This window comes from Phyllopteryx taeniolatus, chromosome 1 (assembly GCF_024500385.1).
Source record: "Phyllopteryx taeniolatus isolate TA_2022b chromosome 1, UOR_Ptae_1.2, whole genome shotgun sequence".
NCBI classification, from domain to species: Eukaryota; Metazoa; Chordata; class Actinopteri; order Syngnathiformes; family Syngnathidae; genus Phyllopteryx; species Phyllopteryx taeniolatus.
The window spans coordinates 42,950,449-42,972,880 of record NC_084502.1 but is presented as its reverse complement, the minus strand read 5'-3'; the positions used below and the strand labels follow the sequence as shown (position 1 = coordinate 42,972,880).

General features: G+C 44.3%; 1 protein-coding gene across 1 annotated transcript in view; it reads right to left on the bottom strand.

The window, feature by feature from the left end:
- LOC133488932 (transmembrane protein 163a) overlaps window positions 1–22,432 on the bottom strand; it is a 27,337-nt gene extending 4,905 nt beyond the window's left edge. The window contains exons 1-5 of the mRNA XM_061797474.1: window positions 22,143–22,432; window positions 20,275–20,394; window positions 8,485–8,528; window positions 7,504–7,595; window positions 28–124 (exon numbers count right to left, since the gene is read on the bottom strand). Coding sequence (XP_061653458.1) covers window positions 28–124; window positions 7,504–7,595; window positions 8,485–8,528; window positions 20,275–20,394; window positions 22,143–22,317 — 528 coding nt within the window. The 5' untranslated portion in view covers window positions 22,318–22,432. The remainder of the gene's footprint in view (window positions 1–27; window positions 125–7,503; window positions 7,596–8,484; window positions 8,529–20,274; window positions 20,395–22,142) is intronic.

Genomic DNA, 22,432 nt, shown 5'->3' with positions numbered 1-22,432 from the left:
TGTTTGTGTTGTAACGTCTGCTCTTACCACTTCAGGCAGCAGCTTGGTGGCCAGGTCATGGATTGCCTTGCCCATTATGCACAAGGATGACAAGATGAAGATCACACCCAGGATAAGGCAGGCTCTGTAGCAGAAAAGATGCACATTATCAATTGCAGAACCACACCTAATAAGAATACAGTGGAACCTCTTCTAATGCCAAATATCTGGTGAGACTCGGGAAGCATTTAAAGCAGGGGTGTCAAACTCATTTTTGTCACGGGCCACATCGTAGTTATGACCGCCCTCGGAGGGCCGCTACAACTGTGAACCCATATTCATGAAAGATTACATAAAGTATACACAACACATTGATGAATAGCCAGTTTTGAAATCAGAAGCCTATAAAAACATGTTTTTCAACGATGACATTTCTTTTTAAAGGGGGATTGGTAACAAGAAAATGCTTGCAAATATCTCAATGGTATTACACCAGAACACAATGAGCAATTTTGATTTGCTTTGGCGGGCCACATAAATTGATGTGGCGGGCAAGATCTGGCCCCCGGGCCACCAGTTTGACACATGTGATTGAAAGGATTAACTCCATGGGGTTTTCTTTTTGTTTTGAAAAAAGGTACTAGCCATGGCAAAGAAGTGTGATGATGACCACAGAAGCAGAAATGAAAGGCAGTGTGATGTAGGAAACGAGTACACATGTCCCTCTGTTCTGCCTGTTCGGCTTAAGCAACAATGAGTCAACATCAACATTCAGATTGTCCTCCAGGCCCTCTGCATGTTTATCACTGCATCTGACATCCAAGTTAAGGGTGAGTACATTATTTCTTTTCACAGTGATTAACTTCTTTTTACCGTTTCAGCCTTCCACTTTCTATTGCGCTTGTCCTCATTGGGGTCGTGGGTGAGCTGGAGCTTAACCGAGCTGACTTTGGGCCAGAGGCAGGGTAGACCCTGAACTGGTGTTGTTGAATTGGGATTGGACCAGCTACCACAGACTGTGTTTGAATTTGGTTCCACCGTAATAAGCAAAGGCGGCACGGTGAACGACTGGTTAGAGCGTCAGCCTCACAGTTCTGAGGACCGGGGTTCAATCCCCGGGCCCGCCTGTGTGGAGTTTGCATGTTCTCCCCGTGCCTGCGTGGGTTTTCTCCGGGCACTCCGGTTTCCTCCCACATCCCAAAAACATGCATGAATTGGAGACTCTAAATTGCCCGTAGGTGTGAATGCGAGTGCGAATGGTTGTTTGTTTCTATGTGCCCTGCGATTGGCTGGCAACCAGTTCAGGGTGTACCCCGCCTCCTGCCCGATGACAGCTGGGATAGGCTCCAGCACGCCCGCGACCCTAGTGAGGAGAAGCGGCTCAGAAAATGGATGGAGGGATGGATGGATGGATGTAATAAGCAATAATGATTTTCATAATTTCTGAGAATTACAGCTCGAGTGTCAAATTAGACTAACTGCTCCTTTAGAGATCTGAATAGTGCATTTCCTTATCAAATGAAAATTCTAAGAAACATGTCACTCCTTATGCTGCACTGCAGTTGAGTGCAGTGATTCTCAACTGGTGGGTCGGTACCCAATAGTGGGTTGCGGACCCATTTTGGGTGGGTCACAGACAGTCCGTGAAATATTTATATGTATTCCTAATCTGATTTTTCCAGTACTGTACAGAGACATACTAAGTCCTCACACGCAACATAGTAGACAAGATATGTTACTTCCTTGTTTTCTAGCCACTAGTTTACTCTGAAGAGCTGCTAACCTATAAAAATTCATTTCCAGAACAATTTGTCCAAATTTGTCTGAATATCCATATTTTCACAATTTTGTGAAGAACATTACCGCTGGACAGTTATTGCAGTGTATTTTTTAATAGGATAAAAATAATTCTGCATATTCTTCAATTGCACAACATAATCATTACTCTATAACTGTAGTCAATCAAAGGTTATGGCTTTAATATTTGTAATTTTAGTGCTTTTATTGCATCAACCTTGCAATGGCGGATGCAGCTGCAGCCTGAATCAAAGTATATGAGATTTTGACATGCCATCGTCAAAAATATCTGCGTCTATGGATTAATTCGCCTTTGCCAATTCTGTTTTCAGCCTTGGTTTAAAAAAAAAAAAAAAAAAAAAAAAAAAAAAAAAAAGATTAATCAGATCTCAAAAGTCAATGAAAACTCAGCACTCTATTTTTCAAACAAGCAAATAACATTGCTGATGGAATGAATTGGATAGTTTATGCATGGACAATAGTTTAGATTTCTATTTTGTGAAAAGAATAGCTGGGATAGGCTCCAGCGCTTCCGCGACCCTTGTGAGGATAAGCGGCTCAGATAATGGATGGATGGATAACCTGATCCTGTGCTCACATGACGTCTCAAGTGACGTATGAATTCATTTCCAGTTCCGGGGGCATCTTGTGTTGATATCGCCAGATATGTATTAATTGCCTTGTTATTTTGTTGTTCAAATGTGGTTACTCTTTGCTATAAGGGGGTTCCAGCCAGACCTATGTGAGAAGTGTAGTGTATCACCCAATCACCTTTTTCGGTGTTTTGCAACTTTATGACACGATAGCTTAGCCATTAGCATCATGCATTTCCGCCTTTTTCTACCAACTCCTCGCTTTTGTTTCTTGATAATGTAAACGATACGTGTAAGAAGCATGGTACAAAGTGTAGTTGATGCTTTTCCATGGAGGCGATGATTCGTGACTTACAATGCGTTGACACCGGACACAAAGAGAACTTTTGCCTCCGTAGCTTGGCAACCGAGGGGCATAATAAAATAACATGCCCCCAAGCAGCTTTTTCTCTCTCTCTAGTTTCAAAACAATACATTGTTTATTTAATCTCATTCACTTATGAAACTTTCGTCACGGTGGCCCGACAGAGCGCCGTACTGGCCGGTAATGTTGGACGTACGTAGGATTTTTCCCCCCCCCAAATATCTGGAACAATCTGTGTTATGGCCGTAATGAGTCAGCGTTCAGTGATTTCCGTAACAAAATACGGATGTTCCGTAATATTTGGCAGCTCTGACTCCGTAAATATATACAGTGCAGCTCAGCCTTTGGCTGGCGGACATCATGGCAAGCAATATGCCGTTGGTGGTACAGCAAACCCATTTAAAAATAAATATTCATATGTGCTAACCAGTCCAAAACACACATGGTGAATTCATTGAAAACTGTCCCTAGGTGTGTATGTGAGTGCGGATGGTTGTTAGTCCAGATGTGCCATGCGATTGGCTGGCGACCAGTCTAGGGTGTACCCCGCCTCTCGCCCAAAGTCGGTAAAATGGACGGTATGGATGAATGTCTTGAATGGCTCATATTTCTTAGAATGGCCATTTATAACCTTTAACCTTTCAGCAAGCTCGAAATATCACATGTAACCACTGAAAGAACCTTGAGCAACATAATTAACTGCTGCATGCACAAAGCCTGTCATTTCATATGTGCACATATAATGTGTGTCATATACAGTGGGTCTGGTCTGGATGCGGTAACTGAGGCAACAGCCAGCACTATGCTGGGTGATGCAGCAGGACACACAGCGGATGCACACATGGCATCTATTTGTGTGACACGCTGTTCCCGTCAACTTGTCTTGAGCTTGTTACCTTGACAACCAGTTATTATTCAGCTCCTCCATTGCGACTCTGAAGGTGGCTGCTGCTGCTGCTGCTGCTGCTGCTGCTGCTGCTGCTGCTGATGATGATGATCAAGAAGACACGAGGAGAGGGAGGCTTGCTAGTGTTTCGCAACTCTATTTAACATGTTGATACTTGTCATGAAAGCAGCCATTGACATGAAATATGGCCCAAGTGTCATCTGGCCTGGGCTGAGATGTGTCATGTATGTTAATTAAGGAGCATGAGATCTACAGTATATGGATATTCTTTTTCTCTCGGGTGTGTGAGTCAGATCTCCTTTACTGTCACTGCAGCAATTAACGACAGTTTCTCAGACACTTGAATGAAACACATCCTTCTATTTTGGTAGAAGCATGTCTCTCTGTCGCTCTCGCTTTCTCTCGCTCTCGCTCTCACTCTCTTTCTCTTTCTCACTCACTCTTTCACACACACACACACACACGCACACACCATTCTCAACCAGGTAGCGCTAAAATGCAAGTTGATCCTCATCTATAATTAATCCCAATAGGCTGAGGCAGATGGAGTCAAAACGACACGCTTGTCTCGCACACTCCCGCATGAAAGAACAGACTACACACACTCGCACACAAATTACAGTTTCTCAAATACTTAAACACATTTCTTGAAACTGACACCCATTTTCTCAATACCAAAAAACACAAATCCAAAAATTCAAGCTATATTCACAAAACCCCTGACTCTTCCTGCAAAACCAAACTATTGCCTCAGAACAGACCCCAAATCAGTCAAAATGAAAAACCTCACTGAACAGTCATTACACACAGCATAGAAAAAAGGACAACACAATTATCATTATCATTAAAGCTGCATTAAATATCTTTGTTGTTCACAATAGCAATGCCATCCATACATCTATTTTCTTTACCGCTTATCCTCACCAGGGTCGCAGCTACCCTCGGGCGAGAGGCGGGGTACACCCTGAACCGGTCGTCAGACAATCGCAGGGCACATAAAAAGAAACAACCATTTGCACTCACATTCACACCTACGGGCAATTTAGAGTCTTCAATTAACCTAGGGATCAGGTTAAAAGTATATTATTCCATCCATCCATTTTCCGAACCGCTTATCCTCACTATAGGAACAATTAACCTACCACGCATATTTTTGGGATGTGGGAGGAAACCGGAGAGGCCGGAGAAAACCCAGCCAGGCACGGGACGAACATGCAAACTCCACACAGGCGGGGCCGGGATTTGAACTCCGGTCCCCAGAACTGTGAGGCAGATGTGCTAACCACCATAGTCGACACAATAGCAATGCGCTTTGCAAAACAAAACAAAACAAAATTCCTCTTTAGCACGAGTAATATGCACTAGTAATATGTGTGTATATACAGTGGGTACGGAAAGTATTCAGAGCCCCTTAAATGTTTCACTCTTTTTTTATATTGCAGCCATTTGCTAAAATTATTTAAGTTCATTTCTTTCCTCATTAATGTACACACGGCACCCCATATTGACAGAAAAAAGTCTTGAGTCTTTTTGGGAATGATGCAACAAGTTTTTCACACCTGGATTTGGGGATCCTCTGCCATTCCTCCTTGCAGATCCTCTCCAGTTCTGTCAGGTTGGATGGTGAACGTTGGTGGACAGCCATTTTCAGGTCTCTCCAGAGATGCTCAATTGGGTTTAAGTCAGGGCTCTGGCTGGGCCATTCAAGAACAGTCACGGAGTTGTTCTGAAGCCACTCCTTCGTTATTTTAGCTGTGTGCTTAAGGTCATTGTCTTGTTAGAAGGTAAACCTTCGACCCAGTCTGAGGTCCTGAGCACTCTGGAGGAGGTTTCCGTCCAGGATATGCCTATAGTTTGCTGCATTCATCTTTCCTTCGATTGCAACCAGTCATCCTGTCCTTGCAGCTGAAAAACACCCCCACAGCATGATGCTGCCACCACCATGTTTCACTGTTGAGACTTTATTGGACAGGTGATGAGGAGTGCCCGTTTTTCTCCACACATACCGCTTAGAATTAAGGCCAACAATTTCTATCTTGGTCTCATCAGACCAGAGAATCTTATTTTTCACCGTCTTGGAGTCCTTCAGGTGATTTTTAGCAAACTCCATGTGGGCTTTCATGTGTCTTGCACTGAGGAGAGGCTTCCGTCGGGCCACTCTGCCATAAAGCCCCGACTGGTGGAGGGCTGCAGTGATGGTTGACTTTCTAGAACTTTGTCCCATTTCCCGACTGCATCTCTGGAGCTCAGCCACAGTGATCTTTGGGTTCTTCTTTACCTATCTCACCAAGGGTCTTCTGCCCCAATTGCTCAGTTTGGCCAGACGGCCAGCTCTAAGAAGGGTTCTGATCGTCCCAAACTTCTTCCATTTAAGGATTATGGAGGCCACTGTGCCCTTAGGAACCTTAAGTGCAGCAGAAATGTTTTTGTAACCTTGGCCAGATCTGTGCCTTGCCACAATTCTGTCTCTGAGCTCTTCAGGCAGTTCCTTTGACCTCATGATTCTCATTTGCCCTAACATGCACTGTGAGTTTTAAGGTCTTATATTGACAGGTGTGTGGCTTTCCTAATCAAGTCCAATCAGTATAATCAAACACAGCTGGACAAGAATGAAGGTGTAGAACCATCTCCAGGATGATCAGAAGAAATGGACAGCACCTGAGTTAAATACATGAGTGTCACAGCAAAGGGTCTGAATACTTATGGCTGTGATATTTCAGTTTTTCTTTTTTAATAAATCAGCAGAAATTTCAACAATTACGTTTTTTTCTGTCAATATGGGGTGCTGTGTGTACATTAATGAGGAAAAAAATGAATTTACATGATTTTAACAAATGGCATCAATATAGGTAACAAAGAGTGAAACATTTAAGGGGGTCTGAAAACTTTCCGTACCCACTGTGTGTATATATGAAATCCATCCATCCCTTTTCCGTAACGCTTATCCCCACTAGGGTCGCGGGCATGCTGGCACCTATCCCAGCTGACTCTGGGCAAGAAGTGGGGTACACCTTGATTTGGTCGTCAGCCAATCACAGGGCACACATATGCATGTGAGTGTGAATAGTTGTCTGTCTATCTATTGACAATTTAGAGTCTTCAGTCAACCTACACACATGTTTTTGAAATGTGGGAGGAAACCGGAGTACCCCGAGAAAACCCACACAGGCACTGGGAGAACATACAAACTCTACACACACACGCGTATATATACACAATATGTATGTATATAGACACACCATTTTGTGTACTGCTCTGTATCAAGACAGACTATAAACATACGTAGTGAAAAAAGCAAGTAGGTCTACTTGGTCACGTCTCTGACTCTTCAGACAATGATGGACACAGTGAATCTGCTCAGTTTGGGCTACACTCGCAGCATTCCCACTTCCCTTCATTGTCAAACCATGGGGAAAAACATGGTGTACGAAAATTGCCCGTATTTCATCTGAAATCCGTAATAGTCCTTTGTCTAATACTGTAGCTATTCTCGCTCCTCTTCCACCTAGACCACCTTTTACTCTTCCTCTGTCTCTCAGATTGTCTCTATAGTCAAACTTCCAAAACCAGTGCTCACTGACCTGTCTTATAGTCACATCATTAGCCACAAGTATGGTAAATCTTTAGTTGCTGTGTTTTAGTTGAGACACGTGCTTTATTTGAGTTTCACTTTTGGTACATGTACTTACCATTGTGCAACACAAGTGCATCAGAGTGCAAAATGTGTTTCAGTGGGTGAAAATATGCTGACAAGGTGAAAAGTGCTTCAATTCAATAAGTGGGTTGAGGGCACTGAAGATTTGGTTCAGACAATAGGGTTATGTGTTTTAGCAATTGAGAAATAGTGTAATTACAGGACTCACATGTATTCCCGATGAGCTGAGTGGACGGCTGCAGCATTGCTGTAACGCCACAGCACAATGACCGAGGACAGGACATCCAGCGTTGCATCAAACTGTAGACACAAATGAGATTTAAGCACATGAATATGGATGTTTATTTGATTACGGGCCTTTTTGTGTCCTTGATGTAAAATTTAAAAAATATATATATTTAAATAGAGTTTTTCAATAACCAGCAGTGGGTGTGCCTAATTATAAGTGTTGTCTAAAATGTCATGTTAATAATAGTATATTTTGACTTTTTTTTTTTTTTTGAGTGGTTTTATGGTGGTATTTTACAGTTTTCACCATGTCCCTAGCACAGGGTTTGGATATATGAAGCTCTTTCTTTCTCCTAAAAAGTGTAACTTTTACCATAAATTCCTTAAAATATAATATAATTAATAACTTCTCATTATATATACAAAACATTTCAAATTCTGTCTTTTATTTTTACTAAAATATGTCTGTACCTTAAAGTTGCTGTCATTGCCGCCACATTGATCACCAGTTTCAGATCAATAAAGTTTATTCAAAATCTGATTATTTAATTCCCTGTGTCATTTTGTCTTGTCACTCAAGCACATGCTAGGGCAGAGAGAAGTCAGACATTTTGATAACTGGAAGAGTAAGATTTTTCCTCATTTGTACCCTTAAGTCACATAATATTTTTATTGCATGTCATTACCAAACGACTTGTAGTGTTATGTTTAAAGATTTTCCTGTAAAAACTTGATAATCATAAAAAAATGTTGTACAGGACTAGCTAACTAAAAGAAAAATGTAAGCTAACTACCAGCATAGCACAGTTAGCTAAAAACTTTGAAACATCATTACCATCACATGTCATCACATAGTGCAGTGTGGTGGTGGTGATGACAGAAACGAAAATCAAAAGTGCCCGAAATCAAATAAACACCCATATATGTTTTAGACGCAATTCAAAATGTGAAGTCCACTTACAGCAAATCCAAAAGCAGAAGCGCTGTGTCGCATGATAGAGACAGCTGAAAAACACCAGAACAAGGGTATCAAATATAAAATACTATGGAGCAGTCTTAATGGTTTGAATTACCTGTTTTCAGAAATCATTTTGACATAGCAAAAGAGTAGGACAGATACAATTAAAGGGATTATGCGGAAAAACACGAAGAACTGTGGACAAATGTTTGTAGATGGGTGGTGCATGGGCTAAGGGAAAAACATCATTCTCCATGAACCAGGAGGTAAGTTTTCATCCTGACCGTGGAACAGTGGACCAGCTCTACACCCTCAGTCCTGAAGGTTGCGTGGGAATTTGCCCAACCTGTGCACTTGAAGAAAGCGTTTGACTGGGTCCTGACGGGGGTGCTCTGGGAGTATGGGGTACTAGATCCCCCGAGACAGGCTGTTCTGTGCCTGTCTAACCGGTGTCAGAGTTAGGTCCCCATTGCCGGCAGTAAGTCTGATTAATTTCCAGTGAGGGTGGGCTCATTTGTTATTAATTCTGTACATAACCTTTATGGACAGAATGTCTAGATGCAGCTGAGGCATTGAGGGGGTCCGGTTTGATTACCTCAGTATTACGTCTCCGCTTATTGCAGAGGATTTGGTTCTGTTGGGCTTCATCAAGTCGTGATCTTCAACTCTCGCTGGAGCCTTTAGCAGCCAAGCGTAAAATGGTTGGGATGAGAATCAACACCCCGAATCTGAGGCCATGATCCTCAGTCGTAAAAGGGTAGAGTGCCCTCTCTGAGTAATGGGTGAGATTCTTGCCCCAAATGGAGGAGTTCAGGAATCTTTGGGTGTTGTTCATGAGTGACGGAAGAATGGAGCAAGAGGTCAACAAACATAACAACGTAGCATGTATAGTGATGCAGACTCTGCGTCGTTGATGGTGGTGGTGGTGGTCATTGTGAAGAGGGTGCACTTGATTCAGCAATTGAGCTACTGTACGTTCCCACCCTCATCTATGGTCACAAGCTGTGGGACGTGACTGAAAGATCCCAGATACATTTGGTCAACGTGTTTACTCCACAGGGTGACTGGGCTCTCCTTTAGAGATTGGGTGATACGCTCAGTCATCAGGGGCTCAGAGTAAGGCAGCTACTCTGCATTGAGAGGAGCCAGATGCGGTTGCTCTGGCGTACAGGAGATATTAGGACGCCTCCTGTATGCCTCCATGGTGAGGTGTTCCAGGTACGTTCCACCGGCAGGGGGGTTAGGGTTGCTCCCTCCAATCCTACCACCAATAAGCAGAAGAAAATGGATGGATGGATGGCTTTCTTTGTAACGTGGCACGGACGGAAATCGGACTGGAACTGTTCAAATCGATCATTGCAAGAGAGCTATAGGTATGACCCTGTGCTGCCACCAGTGTTGCCACAGTTACCTTGAAAAAGTAAGTTAGTTCTCTATTGATGACTTGAGTTTAAAAGTGACTTAATTACTTTATTGATTACTTGATTTCAAAAGGAAGTTAGATTACAAGTAACTTTTTTGAGTCACTTTCAGCAGCTGCCAAGTGTCAGAAATATCACTTATCCACAGTACAAAAAGAGCATTAGCTTAACCGTACCCATTACTTGGTAACACAAGTTCAGGAATTACGTCATCAACATGAACCAATACCTGAAATGTTAGTGTAGTTGAAGCCACATTAAATTAGCTACTAAGTGCAGACTTGACATGCCAAATACAGTAAGTACCTAAACACGTCAACAAGCATACTATTCTCAAGTGCACTTCTCTAAAGACTCTTAACTGATAGATAGATAGACAGACAGACAGACTGTAGCAACCCTGCATATTGTTGTTCTGTGGTTTCTGATTGTGTGGGGGTCCATGAAGGCAACTCTTTGTGTGTGTGTGCGTGCGTCCGCGTGTGTGTGCGCGCGTACGTGCGTGTGTGCATGTATGTACGTACGTAAATGTGAGAGAGTGTCGGTTAGATGTTGGGCATGGGGGAAACAGACAGGACTACAGGAATGCACTTAATGTTTTAAAAGCGCGCGCACACACACACACACACCTACACACAGACTTGCTCCCACCATTGTAGTTTTGATGCAAAGCGCGAGAACACTTTTTTGGTCCCAGTGACATGTTTAGGCAGCTGTTTAAGTAGCAAAACTGTGGGTGATTGACGGGGAGAGAAGCACTTACTTATGTGTACGTCAGCGGTGCAGCGCGTTAAACCAGCTCAAGAGCAGTCCGGACTCCAGACGACAGATGAAAGCTCTCACTTTTCATTGTAAATATTATTTAAGATAAGTATTGTAAGTCCTTCAGTGAATCAGTCCTTACCTCCATGACGATTTCTGACTGTGCACTTCGGTATGAATAATTAACCCACAATGCATTGCGCACTTAACACGCCAGTAAAACTCTTTTCGTAATGTATAAATAAAAAAGTAAAAGCAATCAAATGCACTTTTTAAAATGGAAAGTAACAAAAAGAGTGTAGCAACAGTGAAGCTGTGCTTCCTGCACCTTCACTGTGGATTGTACGATAAACAATGACGTCCCAGTCATTTTCCTCAATATGTTAGAAAGGAAGTGGTTTGCTTAGTTGGTACCATGTCGTTGGACAGATGAGTTGTTGCTTCTTTAAGTCATCATCCACAAATGATTGTTTGTTAAGAATCATTGTTGACTCAATAGAAACAGTTATTGGGTTGAAGAAATTACTGTAATTTGATTCCTTACATTACGTTGCTCATTAATCAAAATGGTGGCCTTTTTGGAGTAACATGTTACTGGCATCACTGGCTGCCACTACTTTTTTCCAGAATTTTGGAGAGAAATAGCAATGGCAGTTATCAGAGGGGTAGCAAAGATGGAAGACAGGCAATGGCCAGAGAGGGGGCCAAGTTGACAGGAAGATGGCTTGGATCTGGATAGGTCTGCAGCAGAAGGAAGTTGGAAACAAGAGAGGTGTTTGGAAGGAGGGACATGTAGAACTGGGGGAAAGGAACAACTGGAATTGTGGTTGTTCAGTTGCAGATGGATATTGTCTATTTTTGTGTAAAACAAAATGTCACGAGAATGTTCCGCCCAGTGGTTCTCATAAGTCACAGTGAATGAATGGTAAACACTGCGGTGTGCAATCTTGCACACCTGCAATGGAGTGAGGGGGAAGAGGAGACAAAGGAGGGAGGTAGATGCAAATAGGAAGTGGGGAGGGTTCCTCTCCCCCCTGATTTATTTTTAGTGAGAGCCACTAGGGGGTCCAACAACCCTTCCTCAGCCATGCACTCAGAGCTCTCTTTCCTTTCATGCTGTTTCTCCTGCAACAATAGTCAAATCCTCCATTTCCTCCTCCTCTTTCATCATCTCCCCCCTTCTTGTTTCCGCCTGCGTTTCATCATATATTGCACACATGAATACCATTGTGGAGGTATATTTGTATCACACCAGCGGCAGTATCAAAAACATGCGTGACTATTAGTGTTCAAAGTGCTGAGGAAAATAATTGTAATGCACAACCTCTTGTGCATCATATTGCTATGCTGTTGTGTTCTGCACTATTGTGTAGTGTACCGCAAACTACAACCACAGTGTCAATTCAAAATTACCATTATCTTTTATGATGTAGGTCTTATACTGGATGCCATTAGAGTCATCAGACCTTTTCCTATTACTTAGTATTGTATATCAATTCCTCTTCTTGTGAGCATGAAGGGGGGGGATCAAGAGCTACACTATATGGCAAATCAAACCTGACAGCTGTTAAAATGGAAGCAAACACTATGGGCGGGAGTGGCTGTGTTGCAAGGTGTCACACACCTAACACAAACAAGGAGAAAGGCTCATGCTCATGAGGCTTGCTGCTACAGTCTGAACAATGGCTAAGACAGAGGTGGGCAAAGTATGGACCATGGGCCGCATACAGCCCATTCATTTTCTTTAATCCAGTGCTTCTCAACCTTCTACACTAAGTACCACCTCAAAAAATACTTAGCTCTCTAAGTACCACCATAATGACCAAAATTAAAATAGGTACCATAGTAGGCCTACGTGTTCATCAAAAATGATTCCTAAAAAGTATAGTCATCATTGGACATTTCAATATAGGAAAAGAAAGAAAAACACTGTCTCCTGATCCCATTAAAATGTATTGCACATGACTTAAGTTACATAAAATTGTACTTAGATAAATGTTTAAAAACAAACAGTTCTACAAGGTTAAATGAAAATCTATTGTACTGTACTAAAATCCATCCATCCATTTTCTACCAATCACGCCCTTCCAGGTCTCACTGTCATTGCCCACTTGAGCATTGAAGTCCCCCAGCAGAATGATGGAGTCCCCAGCGGGAGCGCTCTCCAGCACCCCCTCCAAGGACTCCAAAAAGGATGGGTACTTTGAACTGCTGTTTGGTGCATAGGCACAAACAACAGTCAGGACCCGGCCCCCCACCCGAAGGCGGAGGGAGGCTACCCTCTCGTCCACCGGGGTGAACCCCAACGTACAGGCGCTGAGGCAGGGGGCAATAAGTACCCATACCCTTTCGGGCTGTGCCCGGCCGGGCCCCATGGGTGCAGGCCTGGCCACCAGGCGCTCGCCTACGAGCCCCACCTCCAGGCCTGGCTCCAGAGGGGGGCCCCGGTGACCCGCGTCCGGGCAAGGGAAACCTAGATCCATCTGTACTAAAATGTAAAAATCTAATGTGGTTCTTGAGCACAAAGGTTAGCCCACCCGAAGGCAAAGGCCTGTCACGTGTGCCTGAAATGTCATGAGCTGTAGATTAGATTCAGCCACGTTGAGCTGTTCCTCCTCACTGTCTGGTTCCTTTATTAGGAGTCAAGAGGAGAAATGCCATAAATGAGTCGACGAGTTGAGACTACTGTTAGTTAATTGGCTCCTCCTCCATAGTCCTACTTGTAACATCTGACAAGCGCAATGGCTTATTTTTCACATTGCTAAAACATTGCTGCTGTCATGAGCTGTTTTAACGAACAGAGACTTAGATTTTAGCTCCATTCCGCTCCACTCGCTCAAAATCTGCTAAGGAACAGCAACAATACAGCACACGAGCTGGAAGTGAAATTCTAGGTGTTCTGTAAACATGCCAAGAGGTAAGGCACACCAGGGTGATAATGCAAAAACGGCATTGCTGCACATGACAAGTTTCACACGCGCGAGCAGTGCCATGCAAATGTTTGACAGGGAATGGAGCTGTCAGTGAAGGGCAGCAGATGGTGACAGACCCACATCCAAACTGGCTGCGTGTTGGACCATTACATCACATTTACTGACTCTGTGTTACATGTCTCAATTCATAATGCTGCACGTGAAACAGGCCAGCCGGAGGACGAGAGGTCTCCTTAAAGAGAACAATCAGGAAAATCAGCCAGTTTTTTTTGTTTCTGTCAGAGTCTAGCATGCCACACGCAGCTCACAGTTTAACATTCACATGACACGGAGGCCAACTACGAGACAAGCTGGCCCGCCACTCCAGCAGCCGTATCAGGAAAGGAAGTGGACACCATGTTTTTTCGAAAACCCAGCAGCAAACTGTAATAAATAAAGGCACAGACTGTAACCACATTGTAATAACACTGAATTTCAAAGGCAAATCACAGGGCCAAAAAGGGGCTTCCCATGACAGCATTCCCCCCACTGTGGAATTTACTAAAAATTGGTATGGCCCCATCATCTTATATCATCCTCATGTTATGTTTTGTGTCATTGAATTAGGTGTGTTTTTTATGTTGCACTGTTGCTTAAAAAGCAATTTATAAAAAGTAATGACATGAGGAATAAATAGCTTAATTTAAGAAAAACTCAATAGACCAGGAAACTTTGACTTGTCGCAATTTCTTAAAAGAAGTAACCATAGGTAGCCTAACAAAAAAAAAACACCAGTGTCTCAAAGCTGCATGTCAGAGATGGGGACTCGAGTCGACTTGAGTCACTGTTTTTATGATCTGTGATTGACTTTACAAAAACGAAACGACTTGACTTGAGACATGATGAATTGCAAGACTTGATTGTTGTTCATTTTATAATTTCGGTGTAAAGATAAAATATAAAATTAAATGACTAATGTTTCTATGGCAACACAATCTGGGAATGGCGCTACCTTGATTGAAGGATCCGCCAGTCCAGCGACGGTTTTCTGATATGGGCAATATGGGCAGCCGCCCATGGCAGCATTCTGTGGGGGGTGTCAGTTAAACCCCACCCTCGCTATGGTGAAGCTTCTCAGAACAGACATACTGCTTTTTCATGTCAGGTCAGGATGCTCCTGAGAGTTAATACGTTCAGCAAGAAAAGTGTTTTGTAAAACGGAGAAGACCGGATTGCAAAATTTGTTCATAGACAACAAGCAGCCAGACTACAACATCAAACTTCGTTTTTCATTTTGAAGACCCGCTCTGCCCACTAAATAGCTGTAAATTTGTTAGCCCGTTGTGAAACGCAGTACAGTACTGTAGTAACTTCACATTGGGAAATGGAACACAGAACAACCTATTATCAGACTAACTTTATCTGGGGGGAAAAGCAGCAGGCTCAGTACTTTACTCAGGAAAAAAACAATAGTTACACAAACACGGGTAGGTGGAGTGATACAACAGTCCACATCATAAACAGGTCCCGTGACGTCAACTGTAAACCATTCTACTCACCGCAGGAGTTCACCTCTTTCATCCTAGCCGCTATCTACATTACTCCCCAGGCTAACACGAACGCCAGACTGCTAACGATCATTGAACAAGTAAATGAACTTGAATAATAGCACACAGATTCACCGCTCATTATTCTTGGGGGCTTTAACAAAGCTAGACTCAACTAACTCCCTAAATTCAAGCAGCACATCAACTGTCCTACCAGGGAAAACAACATTCTAGACCACTGCTGCACCATGCTAAAAGACTCTGACCACGCTATACCCCATGCAGCTCTGGGTTCGTCTGATCACTGCTTAATTCACTTAATGCCAACATACAGGCACAAAATTAAATGTGCAAAGCCTTCCACAGGAGCTGTTGAGGCAGTTCTACACAACAGTCATCGAATCAGTCCCTTATTCATCCATCACAGTCTGGTTTGGTGCTGACACAAAAAAGGACAAACTCCAGTTGGACAATTAGGACTGCCGGAAAAATCATCTGTACCCTGCCCACCCTTGAGGACTTGCACGCTGCCAGAACTAAGAGAAGAGCATGCACAATCCTCATGGACCCTCCACATCATGGTCACCACTTCTTCCAGCTCCTCCCCTAAGGTAGGTGCTATCGAACAATGCTAACTAAAACCAGCAGACATTTCAACAGCTTCTTCCCTCTTGCCATTAAATTGCTAGAGGACTTTGCATCATTTGTAATTGTATCAGCATGACCATATTACGGGTAATCTTTTATTGCTAAGTGACTCTCTGTAGTGAGTTTTTATGTCTCAAAATTATTTATTTTTTTGTCAAAATGGCTGTCGACAGCCGTACTGGAGCTTCTCCAACTACCATAGACAAATTGTTGTTGTTTTTTTCGGGGGGGGTTTTGGCAAATAAAGAGGATTTTGATTCTGATAATGATTTGATAATAGTCACTGATGGTGTAGTGGTGCACTCTCCTGACTTTGGTGCGGGCAGCGTGGGATCAGTTCCTACTTAGAGACAGTGTGAATGTGAGTGCGAATGGTTGTCCGTGTCTATGCCCTGCGACTGACTGGCGACCAGTTCAGGGTGTAGTCCGCCTTTCGCCCGAAGTCAGCTGGGATAGGCTCCAGCGCCCCGTGACCCTAACCAGGATAAGCGGTGTTGACAATGGATGGATAATGATTTGATAATAATAAATCTAAATATGCTTTGAAATGGTGAATTAATAACTGAGTGAATAAAGTAGTCATGCTTTTTCATTTGGGTACATTTCAGGTAAAAACAGTAATATAACATACCGGTATATGACAATAAAAAGAAACAAATTTGAATTTTAAAAAGTACACTGAATAAATATGATTTTAAAATGAAGGAAATTTAAGTTAAAACTGTACACTGAATAGATCCATCCATCCATCCATTTTCTTCCGCTTATCCAAGGTCAGGTCACGGGGGCAGTAGCATTAGCAGGGACGCCCAGACTTCCCTCTCCCCAGCCACTTCATCCAGCTCTTCTGGGGGGATCCCGAGGCATTCCCAGGGCAGCCAGGAGATATAGTCTCTCCAGCGTCTCCTGGGCCGTCTCCTCCCCGTGAGACATGCCTGAAACACCTCACCAGGGAGACGTCCAGGAGGCATCCTTATCAGATGCCCGAGCCACCTCATCTGGCTCCTCTCAATGCGGAGAAGCAACAGCTCTACTCTGAGCCCCTCCCGGATGACCGAGCTTCTCACCCTATCTCTAAGGGAGAGCCGGGACACCCTGCGGAGGAAACTCATTTTGGCTGCTCCTACCCGGGATCTTTCCAGAGATGAGGGTAGGAACGTAGATCGATCGGTAAATTGAGAGCTTCCCCACAGCAGACCAATACAAAGTCCGCATCACTGCAGACGCTGCCCTGATCTGCCTGTCGATCTCCCGTTACATTCTTCCCTCACTCGTGAACAAGACCCCAAGATACTTGAACTCCTCCACTTGGGGCAGGATCTCATCCCTGACCTGGAGAGGGCACGCCACCCTTTTCCGACTGATTATCATGGTCTCAGATTTGGAGGTGCTGATTTTCATCCTAACTGCTTCACACTCGGCTGTAAACCACTCCAGTGAGAATTGGTGGTCACGGCTTGATGAAGCCAACAGAACCACATCATCTGCAAAAAGCAGAGATGCAATACCGAGGCCACCAAACCAGACCCCCTCTATGCCTTGCCTGTGCCTAGAAATTATACCAATAAAAGTTATGAACAGAATCAGTGACAAAGGGCAGCTTTGGCGGAGTCCAACCCTCACCGGAAACGTATCTGACTTACTGCCAGCAATGCGGACCAAACTCTGACACTGGTCATACAGGGACCGAACAGCCCATTTCAGGGGGTTCGGTACTCCACACTCCTGAAGTACCACCCACAGGACTCCCCGAGGGACACAGTCGAACGCCTTCTCCGAGTCTACAAAACACATGTAGGCTGGTTGGGCAAACTCCCATGCACCTTTGAGGACCCTGCCGAGGGTGTAGAGCTGGCCCATTGTTCCAGGCCTCAGAGACCCCAGACTCTGCTTCCTCATGGGAAGGCGTGTCGGTGAAATTGAGGAGGTCTTCGAAGTATTCTCCTCACTGACTCACAACGTCCCGAGTCAAGGTCAGCAGGGCCCCAGTGTTGATGGGGCACTGCTTCCCCCTCCTGAGACGCCGGATGGGAGACCAGCATTTCATCAAAGCCGTCCGGAAGTCGTTCTCCATGACCTCACCGAACTCCTACCCCGCCTTTTGCCTCAGTGACCACCAAAGCTGCATTCCGCTTGACCACTCGGTACCCATCAATTGCCTCAGGAGTCACACAGGCCAAAAAGGCCCGATAGGACTCCTTCTTCAGCATGACGGCTTCCATAACCCCTGGTGTCCACCAACAGGTTCAGGGGTTGCTGCCACGTCAACCACGGACCACCTTATGGCCACAGCTCCAGTCGGCCACATAAGCTATGGAGGCGCGGAACATGGTCCACTCGGGTGAAGTTCTGCCGGAGGTGGGAGTCGAAACTCCTTCTGAGAAGGGGACTCTTCCAGACGTTCCCAGTAGACCCTCACAATACGTATGGGTCTGCAAAGTGAAACTGGCATCTTTACCCTGGAAGCCAATACACCACCAAGTGGTGATCGGTTTACAGCTCCAGCCCTCTCTTCACCCGAATGTCCAAGACATGCAGCCACAAGTCAGATGACAGGACCACAAAGTCGATCATCAAACTGCAGCTTTGGTTACCTGATGCCAAGTGCACGTATGGACATCCTTATGATTGGACAAGGTGTTCATTATGGACAATCTGTGACGAGCACAGAAGTCCAATAACAGAACATCGCTCGGGTTCTGATCGGGGGGGCGTTCTTCCCAGTCACGTCCTTCCAGGTCTCACTGTCACTGCCCATGTGAGCGTTGAAGTCCCCAAGAAGAACCAAGGAGTCCCCAGCAGGGGCGCTCTCCAGCAACCTCTCCGAGGACTCCAAAAAGGGTGGGCACTCTGAGCTGATGTTTTGTGCATAAGCACAAACAATAGTGAGTACCCGTCCCCCAACCTGAAGGCACAGGGAGGCTACCCCCTCGTCCAGTGGGGTGAACCCCAACATACAGGCACCAAGCCGTGGGCCAATCAGTATGCCCTCACTGTTAGCAACTCCAGACTAGAAGAGAGTCAAACCCATCTCAAGAAGACTGGTACCAGAGCTCAAGCTGTGTGTTGAGGCGAGCCCGACTATATCCAGTTGGAATTTCTCGACCTCACACACCAGCTCAGGCTCTTTCCTTGTCTTGAGAGGAGACGTTCCACGTCACTACAGCTAGCTTCTATAGCTTCTTAGCTCCTAGGGATCATTGGGACACACAAACATCTCCACCACGATAAGGCGACGGCTCAGGGAGGGGTGTTGATGAATTATTCAGTTTAATTCTTCTCTCGCGAATGCAATAGCAATCACACTACTGTTTTCTAACTAGTACTGGCACACACAATGTATTTTTGCTTCAAACATTTTGGGGTTAGTTCCCGTTGAAGGGGAAAAACATACTTGAAGTGAAATGCTCTTACACAAAAACTGCCTGGTAAGATGAAATAGCTATCTATCAGACAAAGAACAAGCATATTTTACCTTGATTTAAGATTTAATTTTGGTTACAGTTTAGTTTTAGCAATGTGGGACTTCACTGGCTCTCAGCAGATTTTGCCTGTTCGCCCTTTGCCAGTTTTCTCGCTGACTTCCTCCCACATTCCAAAAACATGCAGGTTCGGTTCATTAAATACTCTAAATTGACCATAGGTGTGAGTGTGAGTGTGAATGATAGTTTGTCTATCTGTGCCCTGCGATTGGCTGGCAAACAGTTCAGGGTGTACCCCACCTCTCGCCCAGAGTCACCTGGGATAGACTCCAGCTAATCCACGACCCTAATAAAGACAAGTGCTATAGTTGGATGGATGGATGTACAATGTATTTAAATTTAATGTTATGTTTATTATTAAGCGGCACGGTAGACGACTGATTAGCACATCTGCCTCACACTTCTGAGGACCGGGGTTCAAATCTCGGCCTCACCTGTGTGGAGTTTCCAGGTTCTCCCCGTGCCTGGGTGGGTTTTCTCCAGGTAATCCGGTTTCCTCCCACATCCCAAAAACATGTGTGGTAGGTTAATTGAAGACTCTAAATTGCCCGTGGGTGTGAATGTGAGTGTGAATGGTTGTTTGTTTATGTGTGCCCTGCGATTGGCTGGCAATCAGTTCAGGGTGTACCCCGCCTCTCGCCCGAAGGTAGCTGGGATAGGCTGCGGCATGCACGCGACCCTAGTGAGGATAAGTGGTACGGAAAATTGATGGATGGATGTTTATTATTATGGTGGTAGAGATGCACTATACTGTATTATACTGAGATGTGTTTCTAATATTTTGCTTACCTCTTTTCATACAGTACATGAGAGGGTCAAAATATTCTAAACAGTTGTCAGTATAATGCAGTATTGTTCTCTACCACTGCAAACAATAACCACAATAATCAATATTGTGAAAGGAATCTTTTTTTAACAGTGTCAATTAAAACTGGACATTATTATCTTTGAATACAGTATCTGATGCAGCTCTTGTCTTGGATCTCATTATTTTGCTGTTCTTCCAAGTCCAGTCACTCACTGAAGGCGGCAATGGCCAGGATGATCGTCGCCCCGATGGACGCCCAGGAAACCCAGAGGGCCTTTTTGCGATAGCTTTGTGCTTCGTGTGGTTTCAGGCGCATGCTGCTCTCCAGAAGACCTGTTGGCGAGAACATGGCACGGTGAGTGACGCTTGAGGATCGAGCTGGTGTTAACATTTTCTTTTACCGTTCGTCATTGTACCTAAGAAGAACGATGTGACTGTGGTGGCACCCAGCAAGGTTCTTTTTTTGTAACACTGACATACATTGACACACACGCACACCAATTTGTGAAAGTATACAAAATTAAACAAACATTCAGGAACCAGAATGAAAGCCAAAATGTACAGCACTCATCATGATGATCTGAAATTAATTGTTTGTAATTAGGGGCTGAGCACAAGGCGTTAGTGTGTATCCTGGTTATGAATGTATGTATTTTCAGGGTCTCCAACATGACAACCCCAATCTCGGGTATAAATGACTACAGGCCTGTCGTCTTGACATCGGTGGTTATGAAGTCCTTTGAACGTCTCGTGCTGGACCACCTCAAGAGCGTCACAGGTCCCCTGCTGGACCCCATGCAGTTTGCCTACTGAGCGAACAGGTCTGCGGATGATGCAGTCAACATGGGACTTATCCACAGGTGTTCCAAATCAACCAGGGGACATAGTCTTTCCAGCGTGTCCTGGGTCGTTCCCGGGACCTCCTCCCACTGGGACTTGCCTGGAACACCGCACTAGGGAGGCGTCCAGGAGGCATCTTAACGAGATGCCCAAGCCACCTCATCTGGCTCCTCTCGATGTGGACATTTTAATTGAAATCATATAACTTCTGTTCATTCTCCATATGCAAGCACAGTGTTAACACTCAAACCGTGCATAATGTTACAGTGGCATACAATAATAGGAATAAAAATGCTGCTTTGTTTTTTTATGAACACTTGCTGTATTTTAAGACTGGTCATTATGGTGGTGCTTTGACAGCCAAGTTATTTTTTAGGTGGGCCTTGATGGTGTTAAATGTTTGAGAACCACTGGTTTAAAGTATAACACTGGGGAGCAATTTGGAAAAAAAAAAATCTGTTGAGTTAGATTTTTATGCTGATTAAAACTAAAATTGGCATGCTGATTCCAAAATTGGAGTCAATTTTTTTCTAGCAGCTTACCCTCCAAATAAGTAAAATTCCACTGATTAGCTGTCGTAAGAATTGCCAGCTGATTACCATTGGACTCATCTTCAGCTACGTGGCAACTTGTTTGTGCAGTCACAATTGAGAGGTGAGAGGTGTGTGCAGCTCCCTACACGTCAGTACTATCAATATCTGCAAACAGAAAGCTAGCATAGTAGGAATTAAAAGGATTTGTGCTGGCTTTTCTCTTAACCTTGGAACCATGAGCATACTGTTCTAACTTTTCTATTCTGTTTTATGCTGTTTTTTTTTTGTTTAGTTTTCAAAGCTTGCAACTATTCCATCTTAGTGTTTTATTTACATAGGTATATATATTTCCTCTGTTCCATTTTGTTCTCACTTTGTTAAAAAAAACTAGAGAAAAACTGAGATCAGTTTTGGATTCCGTACCCAAAAATGAGTTTAAAACAGCTGTCAGACCTAACTCAACAAAAATTGTCTTCCCCGGTGTAATTTTAAAGTCTTATTATGCCACAATCATTTACTGCGCTCTAATGTTGACACATCCTGCCTATTAAATGTTGTGCAATTAAATATGCCGTTTATCCATGTACATATTCCTCCCCAAAATTGCTCTCTGACACGCTTGATTGAAAATTGTCACATGTTCAACGTTGGGTCCATTTATAGCCTTTAAACGCACCGTGGCACGTATCCGCCGAGTGTCAACGTTACCTCCGTCCTCCATGCTCTCGGTAATCCTCATCTCCTGGTCCATCTTGATCAGCTCTCCCTGACCGCCGTTGCTGGCCTGATGACGCTGGTGGTCTTCTTCTCGCTGCTTGGGGGAGTCGTTTGCTGCCGTGGGCTCCTCTGCTGCGGCCGAGTCCGGCGGTTTGGAGTCCGTCATGTCGCGCGCTGTTTTGGGACTCCTATGAGGCGCTCGGAAAATGTCACACCCGCGTGAGAGCTGCGGACGGTGGCAGACCAGGAGGCACGGGGAGGAGAGGAGTGGAAAGGAGAGG